This window comes from Grammomys surdaster, unplaced genomic scaffold (genome assembly GCF_004785775.1).
Source record: "Grammomys surdaster isolate TR1022 unplaced genomic scaffold, NIH_TR_1.0 361, whole genome shotgun sequence".
In the NCBI taxonomy this organism is placed as follows: domain Eukaryota; kingdom Metazoa; phylum Chordata; class Mammalia; order Rodentia; family Muridae; genus Grammomys; species Grammomys surdaster.
The window spans coordinates 572174-584959 of record NW_021604780.1 but is presented as its reverse complement, the minus strand read 5'-3'; the positions used below and the strand labels follow the sequence as shown (position 1 = coordinate 584959).

The following is a 12786-nucleotide window of genomic DNA, read 5'->3' as shown; positions in this document are numbered from 1 at the left end:
GCGCTGGCTCTCCTTAGCTGTCACTGAAAGGCAAACTAAATTACTTTGAGAGGCTTATCTCACCCATCAGAATTGCTACGATTAAGAAAACAAAAGACACAGTTCTTATTAACAGATTTAACCAAGTAGTTGGACTTAGATTTGAATCAATCTGTGTCAACAGGTGCTAACAGATTTCTAGAACATCAAGACTTAAACCAGAGATCTGGGTACAGATAAAACCGTCAAGATCAGTGTACCAACTGTTCCAGGGTGAGTTTTTGACTATTCTCCTGCAAGAAGCACCATAAAAATCACCACATTATAACACGATCCCTGACCAACTTTATACCTGGGTGTCCCTTTGTCCCAGACACAGAAGCACTCTCATTTGCCAGCCCAACATTCTGAACATCTCCACCACGGTGAATGTCTTAGCTGGTGCAGCCGAATCACTTCAGCAGAAACCTGAGTTTAAAGTCGCTATTTAAAGTGACCCTTTCAAGGGTCTCTCCATACACTTGCAACTTAGGCTTGGGCTTGATATTTTGAATACAGGCATCAGCCACAGGCTCACAACCTGAAGGAGAACCTTCCAGAAAAGCAGAGATAGCCCAGAGGCTTTATTCTTATTAGCTGCCCAAACCCCTGTGCCGCTTCAAAGGTGACCTGCACCACGCAGTGCTTCAAAGGTGACCTGCACCACGCAGTACGGTAACAAGAGCCTCGGCAGCTGGCATGGCCAATGGTCTTCTTCCGCTTCATGTTCGCCTTCTCATCTTCCAGAAGGGAACTCTAGAGTTCACCTGGGATGGCCTCTTTAGGAAAGGATACTTCTACATAAGCCCTAGCCAGCAACGAACCTCCCTGTGTCGTCCTCCCATGCCCCAGTGTTCCCTCTACTGCACAGTGAGTCCTAGGATTCATGAAGCCGAAGCCTGGATACTTCTCAAAGCCCAGGACATACTCTTTAACCAGTGCTGCTCTGCACTGCATGCTGGGGAGTGGCAAAGGAGATCCCGAGTAGGTCACAAGACCAACCTATCTGGGAGAAAGAATGGCTCAGAGCCTGCTGCTGTGTTTGCTATTTGCAGAGATTAATAAAGTAATTCAGCACTTGTCCTCAAAATGCATCCTGTGAACTTTACTCACTGGCCTTCAACTGAACCTCATTCCCCTCTCAGCAATGTTTTTGAAGTATCTAAGAATGCTCTGTCCACATAAAACAATTACCACCAAGATGCTGCTGGGACCATTCCCCAAAGAGTAGCAGCTTAGGCTGACCGGGTCTCTCTTCCTCCACCCCACCTGAGACCCCAGTGCAGCCCATGAGCAAGGCACTCACATTTAGGGAGCAAAGGGAAACACTATGGAGCAAGACTTCTGAGAGCCAGTTTATTTAAAGGAAAAATTATTTATTTATCTGTCAGATTTATAGAGCTAGCTCCTTTCCTCTCGAGAGCACACCCACACCACCAACATTTGGTTTACGTTATGAAAACTGTTAGATTCTTTTTCTGCATTTCCTTTTTGGTCTCAGCTGCCAACACACAGCGTAAACACAATGGCAACAGAAATGGAAGGGGAAGGGTGGGAGATTCAAGGCAAGGCACTCGGGTGTGTATGCCTGGCAGGTCAAACAGTGAGAGTTCAGAGGTGGCCTTCGAGATGATCCGTAGGATTCAACGAGAACCACACCACACACTTAAATCTCACTCACTGTGATGGCTAAGAGAACACGATGCAAACCAGAGACACAAGAGAGGCAAATCCAAAGCTTGGCTCTGAGATCAGAACAAGCTGAACTGAAAGCCAGTCTTTACCACTGACTCGCCACGTGACTTTAGGAAAGTTACGTAACAGCTCTGAGCATTCATTTTTCTCACTGGCAGAATATGGATGACCAGGATGACTGCCCCACAGGTCTGTTACAAAGATTACATAGGAGAGTGCACATAACTGAACATAGCGCATCAAGTTCTCAACATACACGCCTTTCAGTCTCCCTGCTAAAGTCCCAGGCTGCGAAATTATAAAGACCTCCTGGGGTCAGGAGATTACCATATGCACCAATCAAAGTAAAATCTCTGAGCTGAGATACAGATTATTGGGTTCTATTCTTGAGTGACTCAGTCATGCCTGCTTGAAAGGTACTGCAGCCTCAGCAGGCGGCAAGGGCACCGGCTGGGACAGCATCCACAAACAAGCCTAAGTCCAACAGTAAAGGGACAGGAAGGCCTTTACACTGTTAGCCCTGTAAAATGAAGCAACTGGACTTTCCTAAGTTATGTTTTAAAAAATTATTTATTATGGGGATATGTCACGACGGGATGGGATCATGGGAGCAGAGCTTCAGGACCTACTTCAGCCTTTCTCGTGGCTTCCAGGGACAGATTCTCAGGTTGTGAGGCTTGGGTAGCACACTTGATGCTTAAAACTTAAAATGCACCCAGTGAAACTGCCTGGCAGTAAAGACATTTGCTGAGTGTTCTCCAGGACCTACCTGGTAGAAGGAGAGGCCTAACTCTGTTGGTTTCTGAGACACAAGAAGCACTCCTCACCTCCCCAAAATGAAATTTTAAAAAGTGTGAAGGAAAAAAATGTTGAGTAAAATACAGCTGGGCATGGTGAATCTGTGGAACACAGGAAGCACACACGTGGTGTCTAGCACTCCTCACCCCTAAATAGCAGAACTGGGGTTCGACTTCAGGGTTGTCAGTCTGTATAAGAGCCACAAGCCAACAGTTTAAATACATATATAATATTTTTCTCTTGTGTGTAGGTGCCATTGTAGGTTGTAAGAGGGCATCAGATCCCCTGGAGCTGGAGTTATGGGCAATTATGAGCTGCCTATCTTGAGCGCTGGGATCAGAACACTGAAGAGCATGTCCTCTGAAGAGCAGCAACCTCACAGCCATCTCTCCTGCCTCCCCTAAACCGTTCCTATAACCACTTTTCAATACTCTTATCGATGACACAGAAGTACAAATGTGCCCAAAAAATCTGTTTTTAGGAACTAAGAAAAATTGTTAAAAAAAAAAAAAAAGCTTGAAAGCTATGACAGCAAAACACTTAAAACACCACAAACCGTAACTTAGGCAAGACATCTCCAGGAGGGTTGTCTAAGTACTCAGGACTAAGGTCTAAAATGGGTGGACATTTACAGAAAACAGAACTACGCAGGCCAGAAGGATCAAAAATAAGACACGGAGAACTGGTTCGTAAGACTAGATGTTATTTGCTAAGAAATCCAGTGTCTGCCAAGGCTTCAAGGTTCTAAATATTCCCAATGGAAAGATGCCCTCTACTCATTTGATGAGCACAACCTCAATGCTCAACCCAGCAAAGTCCCTGTCAAAAAGAAAACCACCTCATTGTCAATCACAAACTTGATGCAGAGGTCTTAAACAAGTCAGGGAAAGCAAATTCAGCAATGTAGATGACAGGCCGTAGAGGCAGGACAGGGATCAGGGGGCACAGAGCTTGCACCAAGCCTGACAGACAACTTGAGATGATCCTTCCTCGTGGTGGAAGAGCCCACTGACTTTTGCAAGTTGGCCTTTGACCTCTGACCTCCATACACATTCTGTGTCACACAAGCACAAAACCACATACATTAAAAATAAACAAACGTGCTCGCTTCGGCAGCACATATACTAAAATTGGAACGATACAGAGAAGATTAGCATGGCTCCTGCGCAAGGATGACACGCAAATTTGTGAAGCGTTCCATTAAAAAAAAAACAAAAACAAACAAAAAAGAAGATACTAAGCAACAAACAAGGTCAGAAGAATACAAGGGGAGTTTAATTTAAAACATAATTTTATACATTATTAGAGGAAAAAATAATTTGATCATTTTTTAATAGATAAAGGCACTGTCTGGCAAATTTCAACATTGATTCATTGATAACTTTTCATGAAGGGGCTGAGCAGTGATGGCGCACGCCTTTAATCCCAGCACTTGGGAGGCAGAGGCAGGTGGATTTCTGAGTTCGAGGCCAGCCTGGTCTACAGAGTGAGTTCCAGGACAGCCAGAGATACATAGAAAAACCCTGTCTCAAACAAACAAACAAACAAACCAAAACAAAACTTTTCATGAAGAGTAGAAGGAAATCTCCATTAGTTTGACAGAGGACATGTATACAGCCAGCCAGCCAGCCAACCAATAAACAGTGAAATGCTGGAAACTAGCTTTCAGAATCAACTGTTAGGATAAAGTTACTATGTCCAAGAAAGTTTCATTAAGAATCCAAGCAATTTGGTTTCAGACCCCAAAAAGAACCCACACAAAGCATGCTATTAGCCACGTGAAGTGGACACGCACAGTCTGTATAACAAGCTGAGTGAGTTACAGTGACTCAGTCAACCCTTTCCTGTAACCACATAAGACCTGGAGGGCAATGGTGAACGACAGTGTGTCAGGGGCGGACTCCAAGAGGAAGTCAGCCTTGTAACTTATCAAGCATCATAGTTTCTATGCAATCAAAGTTAGAAGAAACAGCTCACGCCAGGCTTTAGGCCCAGACCACACAGCAGGAGTTGGTACTTTCCTCTGTCAAAAAGTCCTGACTAACAAGGCTGTGGTTCATCACGTGGCTGACCTCCTGGTGCCTGGGTACTTCATTCGCTGACGGAACACCATACTATGGGCGCTCTTTCATACTACCCAAATGCAGTTTTGTTTTGTTTTTCCTTACTCTAGGGACATTAAGTTTTGTCTTTAGTTTTTGTTTTTCTTGATGTCAAGTGTGGAAGACAGCACAGTATTTCAAAATTCATATATGGAGGATTTTTTTTTTCCTTTTCTGTGAAGCCTCTTTAAATTGCTTTCTTCAAGTTGAGATACAATACAAGGAAAGGAAAAACCAAAACAAGACACGTATGACCATCAAGATTGGTCTGGCCAAAGAAAAAACATAGAGCTCTAACGAGTATAAATGGAACACGATGTAGCACGCCAAATACAGGATCCCCTCCCACACAATGTGGGAGGAACCACCAATATAAATCACTGCTTTCAAATACAGTATTTATCTTCCAAAAATAAACTGAGATGTGAAGAGTTATATAGGCAGATTACACAAAATGCCAAGAATATACTCTGACTATGTTATATTTTAGCTGTTTAAAGTATGACCACAGAAAATGGCCACCACTATCAACAAACATATTGAAGGCAATTACGGTTCCATCTATGGAAGAAGATGCAGACCCTGAACAGGTTAGACCTATCCTGACCAAAACAAAACCATCTTGTCCCGTGGGCTTGGAGGAGATAAAGCAGAACTCCACAGACATTGCTATTCAAGAGAGGAGCAAAGTTCAAGGACCAAATGGCTTCATCAAGGGCACTCAGCTTTCCAAGGATCCTTGTGGACATTTGCAATTCAAAGACAACCATCTGCAGAGCAAATAGTATTTCAAGCTTTGCTTTCTCACTGTAAAATTAACATACAATGACAACAAACTTCTGCTTTAACTGAAGAGTTGTATTCCCTTTATCCTACAAAATAACCTACACTTAACAAGGGCATGACACGATGAGGTAGGGAAGAGCCTTCCTCACAATATATCTAAGTCATGTACATAGTCACATTCAAGATCCACCAACTCAGTCTCCAGTGAAACAAGGGACCTACGAATGTGTGTGCCTGCACACACAGGCACAGCGTGGGTGGACACAGAAGGTCAATTTCAGGTGTCGTCCTTTAGGCTCTGTCCACTTTGTTTTGAGGCAGGGTCTCTGACTGGATCTCATCAAGCAGGCTAGGCTGGCTGCCAGCAAGCCCCAGGGATCTGCTTGTCACTACCTTCTCAGCAGTATGATTAAAAACAGGAACCTCCATTCCTGGCTTTTTCACAGGGGATCTCAGAATCCAACTCAGGGTCTCATGCTTTTATGCTTTTTCAGACTGAGCAATCCCTCCCTGCTGGAATCTGCTTGTTTATCTCCGTGTCCTCGTGTGTGTGTGTGTGTGTGTGTGTGTGTGTGTGTGTGTACACGTGAGTGTGCACTCTAGGGAGGCCCCAAGACCCCAGTACTGCTCTTATTCTGTTGTTTTAGAAGCCTACACAGTCTCTGTCACCTGACGAGGTCTTGAACCATCATTACTACAGGCCAAGAGAAAAGAAGCAGGAAGTTCAAGACAGGCCACTTCACAAAAGACTCATCTGGAAAAGATACCTATGCGCTTTCCCTCTGGACCCGAGGGCAGATAGTCATAACTCCCGGGGACCTGAGTCTCCTTCTTTCTCAAGGGTAAGCAGCCAGGAGAACTGTCTATTCTACAAGTGATACTTGGTCTCCTCTGTCAGCCAGTGTTACAGTGATACAAGACCAAGATGCCAGCGAGGTAGCTCTCCCTCAACCCGGACTAATTCATGTAAGCTGTCACATTACTAAGGGTAAGAAATGAGGGTTGAGAAGAAAGTACTAATCAAACAGATTTAACAAGGCAATTTCCCTATGCCTACATTTGCCAGACATTCCAAATACTGAACAAATTCAATACAGCATCCTCCCCTCCTCCATTAACAACTCCTGCAGGAATCAGTGAGATGTTTAAAAACACAGTACCCAAACTAGTAAAATAAAAATGGCAAAAACCACCAACTTTTGAGCCAAAAATCTTGTTGTTTTTTTTTTTCATAAAAATACCAATTCTCTTGAAAGAGAACAAGGTTATAAACATATATGATACTGCCAAAGCCTGTTTTCTTTCAGATTTGCCCTCTGTGGCAAGAGAAACTCATGAACCAGCATCTCTGCCGTATCACAAATCTCAGGTATCCCCAAACTGGTGATCATTTCTAGGGCCCTATATAGCACAATTGCTTCTCTGTGGCTCTTGGGTTGACTATGGGATAAACCATCAGCCAGCTGTATCATCCAGGTTAGGAGAAATGGGGAAAGGACCACAACCAAGCAAAATAACCTCCAGACAGACACTGGGTAGAACCCATCTGCCCCTTCCCTTCTCCATACCCGCCTCCCCCTATCCCCCAAGCACATACAGAGTGGTGGTTTCCATCCTGCCGTCCTTACTAACACCACTGATTAGTCACCATATCTCACTACCAACACAGATGAAGAACATCTGACATGCAATGAGTAAGTCCACACCTGGCCAAATTTCTAGAATATTACAATGAACTCAGAAAGTGGGATTCCCTCTCTACCTTTATTTTTGATGAATGAAGGACTCCAGATAACTTCCCATGATGTTTCAACTGTTAGAAATATACACTGACCCACGGGGAAAACAGGAAGTTTCTACTTCAAAGGCAGATGTTATCATTAACATCCTTAGCTCATTTATTGTATAAATATGGCAAAATGTGAAGAATAATGGCTCCCGTAACTCACAGTCTTCCCAGGATGCAAACAAAATGGTTACACCGTGATGAGGAGTAGCATAAACTAAGTTCAGTTTTACAGGCTGTATCTCATGAGGAGCCCAGAAACTTGTGGGTTGATTGTGCATCTGGGCAAGCCATCCCTCCACCCTGGCCGGAAGTAGGAAGACAGGCTTCCTAAGGAAGCTACTATCCTAGAAACCATTCTGAGAACCTCCGGAACAGGGTTCTATATAACCAGCCCATCCGCACAGTGCGACCGCACTCTTCCTTCACCGATGCGTCAGTGGAGTGAGAACTTTATAGGTACCTGGCCAACATGACTAACTGCTTCTCCTCCGGTGAGAAAAGGCTGAGAGAGGAAGATAGCGTTAGTTCAGAGTGGTACCCACCTCTGTTCTGATGGATATTGGCTTTCAGGCATCATCTTTGGCATTTGCAGGGGCTGATGTGGTGGCCGGGGAACCGCAAATGTTTGTTGCTGTGATCCAGGTTCTGGAAGTGAGTGAGGGGTTGGGGCAGGACCCACCCCTTGAACTGGGCCGGCTCCAGGGGCAAGAGTTGAGGTGGGCAGAGTTGCCTGAGGTGGGGGAAATAGGGAATTCTGATGGGTGGGTGACAAAGGAGTGGCAGGCGGGGTTAATGGCTTGAACCCAGAGGGAGGCTTCCTCTCGTAGGCACTGTGAAAAGAAAGACAGAAGGGTCCATTAAGCTGAAGTGAAGCATTTGCATAGTAACCCGGCCCAGCAGAACACCAGTTGCAGCCCATTGTTGCCAGGAAATGACATCATTAACACAGTGAAATTGCTAAAGCCCAGGGGAATATTTGTACCTCTGAAATGTGACAAACGCGGGGCGTCAAAGGACTTGTTTAACACTTCGTGTGATTTTTCTCCAAGATAATTTTAGCTTCTGCTTCCGGTTTCCTTTTCCCTCCTTCTAAAAGAATTCTCTGTGTATGCGTGTGCAGGGGTGGATGGGGGGAGCTGGGGATTTATGGGCCTTCTCTGGTCCCCTCTCCAAAATATTCCAGGGTTCCCAGCAATTGGTCAAAAACCTTTGTGGAAGGTAACAGTGCTTAAATTAAACAAGACTTCGCTGGTTCCAGGAAGATCTGTGTTTACCTTTAAGTGCAAAGAATGATTAAAATTAAAGCCTCATTCCCGGGGCCTGGATATTCTTAAGTAAAGGGCAAAAGCGTGGGGGCCTTTTTGTTTATTCTGATTTTAAGATTATTTCCTTGCTGCTTAAAGTTCACATTAACATATATGATAGACAGGAAGACGGTGTATATCACCTGCCTCAAAGCCATAGATCAACTGGCCGAGACTCTGTCTATGGCTCCCTGTGGAGCTGCAGCATTTTAATGAAAGTTTTGCCTTTCACGCATAGCATATAATGGGCCCAGTGTAATGGGCTACACCTAGATTACACCACAGGGCAGCCATGCTTTGCCCCAGGGCATGCTAGATACTATCTGATGCTGCTTCCAGAGCCTTTTGGGGCAGCTCTCCACCCCTCCCCCCACGCCTCCATCTCTCCCCCACGCCCCCACCCCCCACCCCAGGTCCAACACTCACCAATAGTTGTAGAGGCACTTTTCTCCATACTTAGCACCAAGAGCCTGCTCGTGGCTACAGGATGACAACTCAGAGGAGGGACTGTGCAGCTCCCGTTTGATCTTGGTGGGAGGTGGAGCGTGAAGCACCACTGAAATCAGAAGTGGGGGGATGGGGAGGGAGGGAAACACCATTTATTTACTAAACCACTCTATTTCCTAATCTTGCTCTTACAGCTCAAGGTCAAGGAAAACCATCCCATCTAAATATGCAACCTTTTGTCAAAAAACAATTGAAGTTCCTTAGCAGGACTTGGTGGTGCACACCTGCAACCTCAGCACTTATGGGAGCTTGTGGCTAACCTGGGATACATAGTGAAACTCATCCAGAAATCAACCCTTGACATTTTTTTTTTTTTTTTTTTGGTTTTTTCGAGACAGGGTTTCTCTGTATAGCCCTGGCTGTCCTGGAACTCACTCTGTAGACCAGGCTGGCCTCGAACTCAGAAATCCGCCTGCCTCTGCCTCCCAAGTGCTGGGATTAAAGGCATGCGCCACCACCGCCCGGCTTTTTTTTTTTTTTTTTTTTTGAACCCTTGACATTTTAAATGAGCAACCCCCATTCTCATTTCTTTAGTTGTTGGTTTTGTTTCCCAGTTTCTGAAGTTTTTAAAAATCCTGAAGGATGAAATAAAAGACAACAGACGCTGAGAGGTGTGGACACCCAGAATCCTGTCTCCAAGGAGAAAACAAGCTGTGGCAGCCGGTGCACATTAGCTTCTCAACACTTCAAATGCCTGTGGCAATACTTTTTTCTTCTTTTCCCCCCAAAAGACAGGGTTTCTCCCTGTAGCCTTGGCTGTTTTAGAACTCACTCTGTAGACCAGGCTGGCCTCAAACTCAGAGATCCGCCTGCCTCCCTAAGGCACGTACCACCACCACCTGGCTGCAATACTATTCAGAAGCATCTTTCCAAATTAAGTATGATTTTTGAAGTCTTTTTTCAAGTATCACTAAATAGTAGATCTGAGTAAGAACCACTCAGATCTAAGAGTTTAGGTGAATTACAAAACACTTCAAAGTGAAGGACTAAAACAACTTACTGGCCCTTTGGGCAGAGGCTAACTGCCCAGGAAGTCTGTGGAGGACTTTGTGTCCACAGTATCTGCTCTGAGCCTTTCTCAGCAACCTATCAGAAAGGGCAGGTTTCCATAAGCAGTCCTCCAGTTCGTGGTACCCAACGATGGTTTATTCCCCCTGAAACTCATGTTACAATCTGTTTCCCAATGTAATGGTGCAGAAGGGAGGTGTTTGGGTCATGAAAAGGGATGAAGCATGGTCTCCAGTTTGGGTTTTTGTTTGTTTGTTTGTTTGTTTGTTTTGTTTTTAATTTCATGTGCACTGGTGTTTTGCCCAATTGTCCTGGTGAGGGTGTCAGATCCCATGAAACTAGAGTCACAAACATCTTAAGCTACCACGTGGGTGCTGGGAATTGAACTTGGGACCTCTAGGAAGAACAGTCAGTGCTCTTAACTCTGCTAACCCATCTCTCCAGGCCCTGTACTCCGTCTCTACAGTGTGCTACTTCAGTCTTGTCTCTTCCCACGTACTTCCCTCTCCCTCTGCTTTGCATGAAGATGTCACCAGATACTCCTCAGTGTCCAGAACCATAACCAAAATAAACTTACAAACTACACATGTATATACATATAGTCACACACATATATTTATGTATTCTTAATAAATTACCCAGTCTGTGGTATTCTGTTATAGCAACAGAAAATGGACTAAGACAATGCTAATGCTTTCTCCTGAATTCATGAGGTAAGTCCATGTGGCTGGGGCTGTGTTCAGAAGCCCACTACCGATTCCTCAAGGGCAGAGAAACAAGATTTCTCAAAATGAAGAAGTTATAGTGCCTCCATATTCCCAAGTACAGAAAGCTAAGTCTGTCCTTACCTAGATACTAAATTGCTTCAAAGAGGCCCCTTTCCCTAAAGTAGAACAAACCCTAACACAAACACTGTACCATGAGGGCTGTCCCTTCTGACAAGGATATTAAAATGGCTACTCTCTGCCTATCTACCAGGCTGCAGGGTGTGGGGTAACTTCTCTGAGCACTACCTAACCACCTCATCACATGGCTCACTGCATAACCAAAGGAGGCAGTGCTCTGGTGACTCCCCAAATTTTTTCTTAACTTAAGTGTTTATCCCTAAAATACTTGTAAGATTCTGGCTTCTAAGATCTGGTGATGTTACTAGTCAGACTTAGCCACATAGGCATCCTTTTCTATCTAGGAAGACTGAACCACCCTCCAGACAACTGGTTTCTCTTATAGCTTCAAATCTGATGAACTAACTCCAACCCCCACATCCCATGGTGCACAGAGAATTGACTTCTGAAAGTTGCCCCCGATCTCCACACAAATGCCATTATATATGCACAGGCTCCACATGTATTCACACCCGTGTGTGTCCCTCAAGCCTCCACCATTTGTATGCACCCCGTATGTGTCTGCAGTCTACCCCCAGCCCATATATATAAAGAAAAGGCTGCCTTGCCAACAGACTGGAGAAGACTGGTTTTCATAATTCCTTTCTTACATAATACCAACTGTGTTTTCCTGAATCCATGAAATAAGTTGAGAACTAGCAGATTATATTTAGAAGTCTAATATTAGAGTCTCTGTCATGAGTTTTTGATGGTGACATCATGGCAGCCGAGAGTCAATTGTTATCAAATGTTTTCAGATACTCAGACATAAAAAGTAGCTAAGCTTCTGTGTCTTCATTTTGCTAGTAAGTGAGAAGTTCTGGCAGCCCAGGATGGCCCCTTAGTCACGACCACTTGTTTTATTACTTTCCTGCTGCCAAAAGTTTCTACCAAATCAGAACAGTATCCAAATCCCCTTTAAACAAAAGTTATGTGTAGCCTTTAAAGCCTAACTTTTCTTTGTCTAAAAATTGTCATTTATAATCATTGCTTAATCTAAATTTGGAAAGTAAATGATGGGGTGATATTCAATTTTTTTCATTTCAGGTTTAAGGAATGTCTCCATCTATACAATCTTATTAAAATTATCAGTTTTCCTGACAAGGAGAACTAATCCATGCTGCTTGCTGTCTCTCCCTCAGTCAGTGTCTTCTACATCTGGTTGTCTTGTAATGGAATCACACTTTCTCTATCTATAAATTTTAAGAAATCTGATGAATAGCCAGGCACAATGGTACCGGGCACGGTGGCACACTCCTACAGACCCAGGACCCAGAAGGCTGAGGTAGGAGGATCAGAAGTTTGTGCCCAAATTGGGCTACATGGCAAAACCTCTCAAAAACAGAACACGCCCCCCCAATAAAAAAAAAAAAAACCCACACCACCTCCATCATAATAAATTATAAACTGATTATATTACAAAGCAGCTTTTAACACAGAAGGCATGGTCCATATTTACTCTTTAATTCTAGGTACAATTTGGCTATAAATCCCCTCCTACCCCCATCAATCATCTTGAGAGATCACAGATCTTTGTTAACAGGAGAGAGGTGAGCCCTGAGAGAAGTAAGAAGCCCCATTCTCCACAGTTCTGCTGGGTGTCATTCAGAAACCAGGCAACTTAATCAGGAGTTCCAAAGCCCAACGCAGTTGCTTTTGTGTTTCCTGATGTAAAATGATGCACGCCATGCTGCCTGCCCTGAGTAAAGGAAACGACACAGAATCTCCTGGATGGAGTGAAGATGTTGCATAATTTTAACAGCATGCTCGTACTTTCCACAGTGGACTACGTAAACAATGACAGACATCTGTGCCTGTAAAGGATAGAAGTGGATTAGACTCGGGAAGGATCTCGAAGCCCAGAAGTCTGAAATGTTCAAAGGGTTGGCTGTTTG

General features: G+C 44.2%; 1 protein-coding gene and 1 non-coding gene across 3 annotated transcripts in view; one reads left to right on the top strand and one right to left on the bottom strand.

Moving 5' to 3' along the window:
• Positions 1–12786, bottom strand: part of Etv5 (ETS variant 5) — a 55420-nt gene that overhangs the window by 23744 nt on the left and 18890 nt on the right. For both annotated transcript variants that reach the window (XM_028779682.1, XM_028779683.1), the window contains 2 exons: positions 8919–9048; positions 7731–8018 (listed from right to left, as the gene is read on the bottom strand). In XM_028779682.1, the coding sequence (XP_028635515.1) occupies positions 7731–8018; positions 8919–9048 (418 nt within the window). The remainder of the gene's footprint in view (positions 1–7730; positions 8019–8918; positions 9049–12786) is intronic.
• Positions 3612–3718, top strand: LOC114631384. The gene has a single exon (XR_003712949.1). It is a non-coding gene; the product is annotated as a U6 spliceosomal RNA (small nuclear RNA).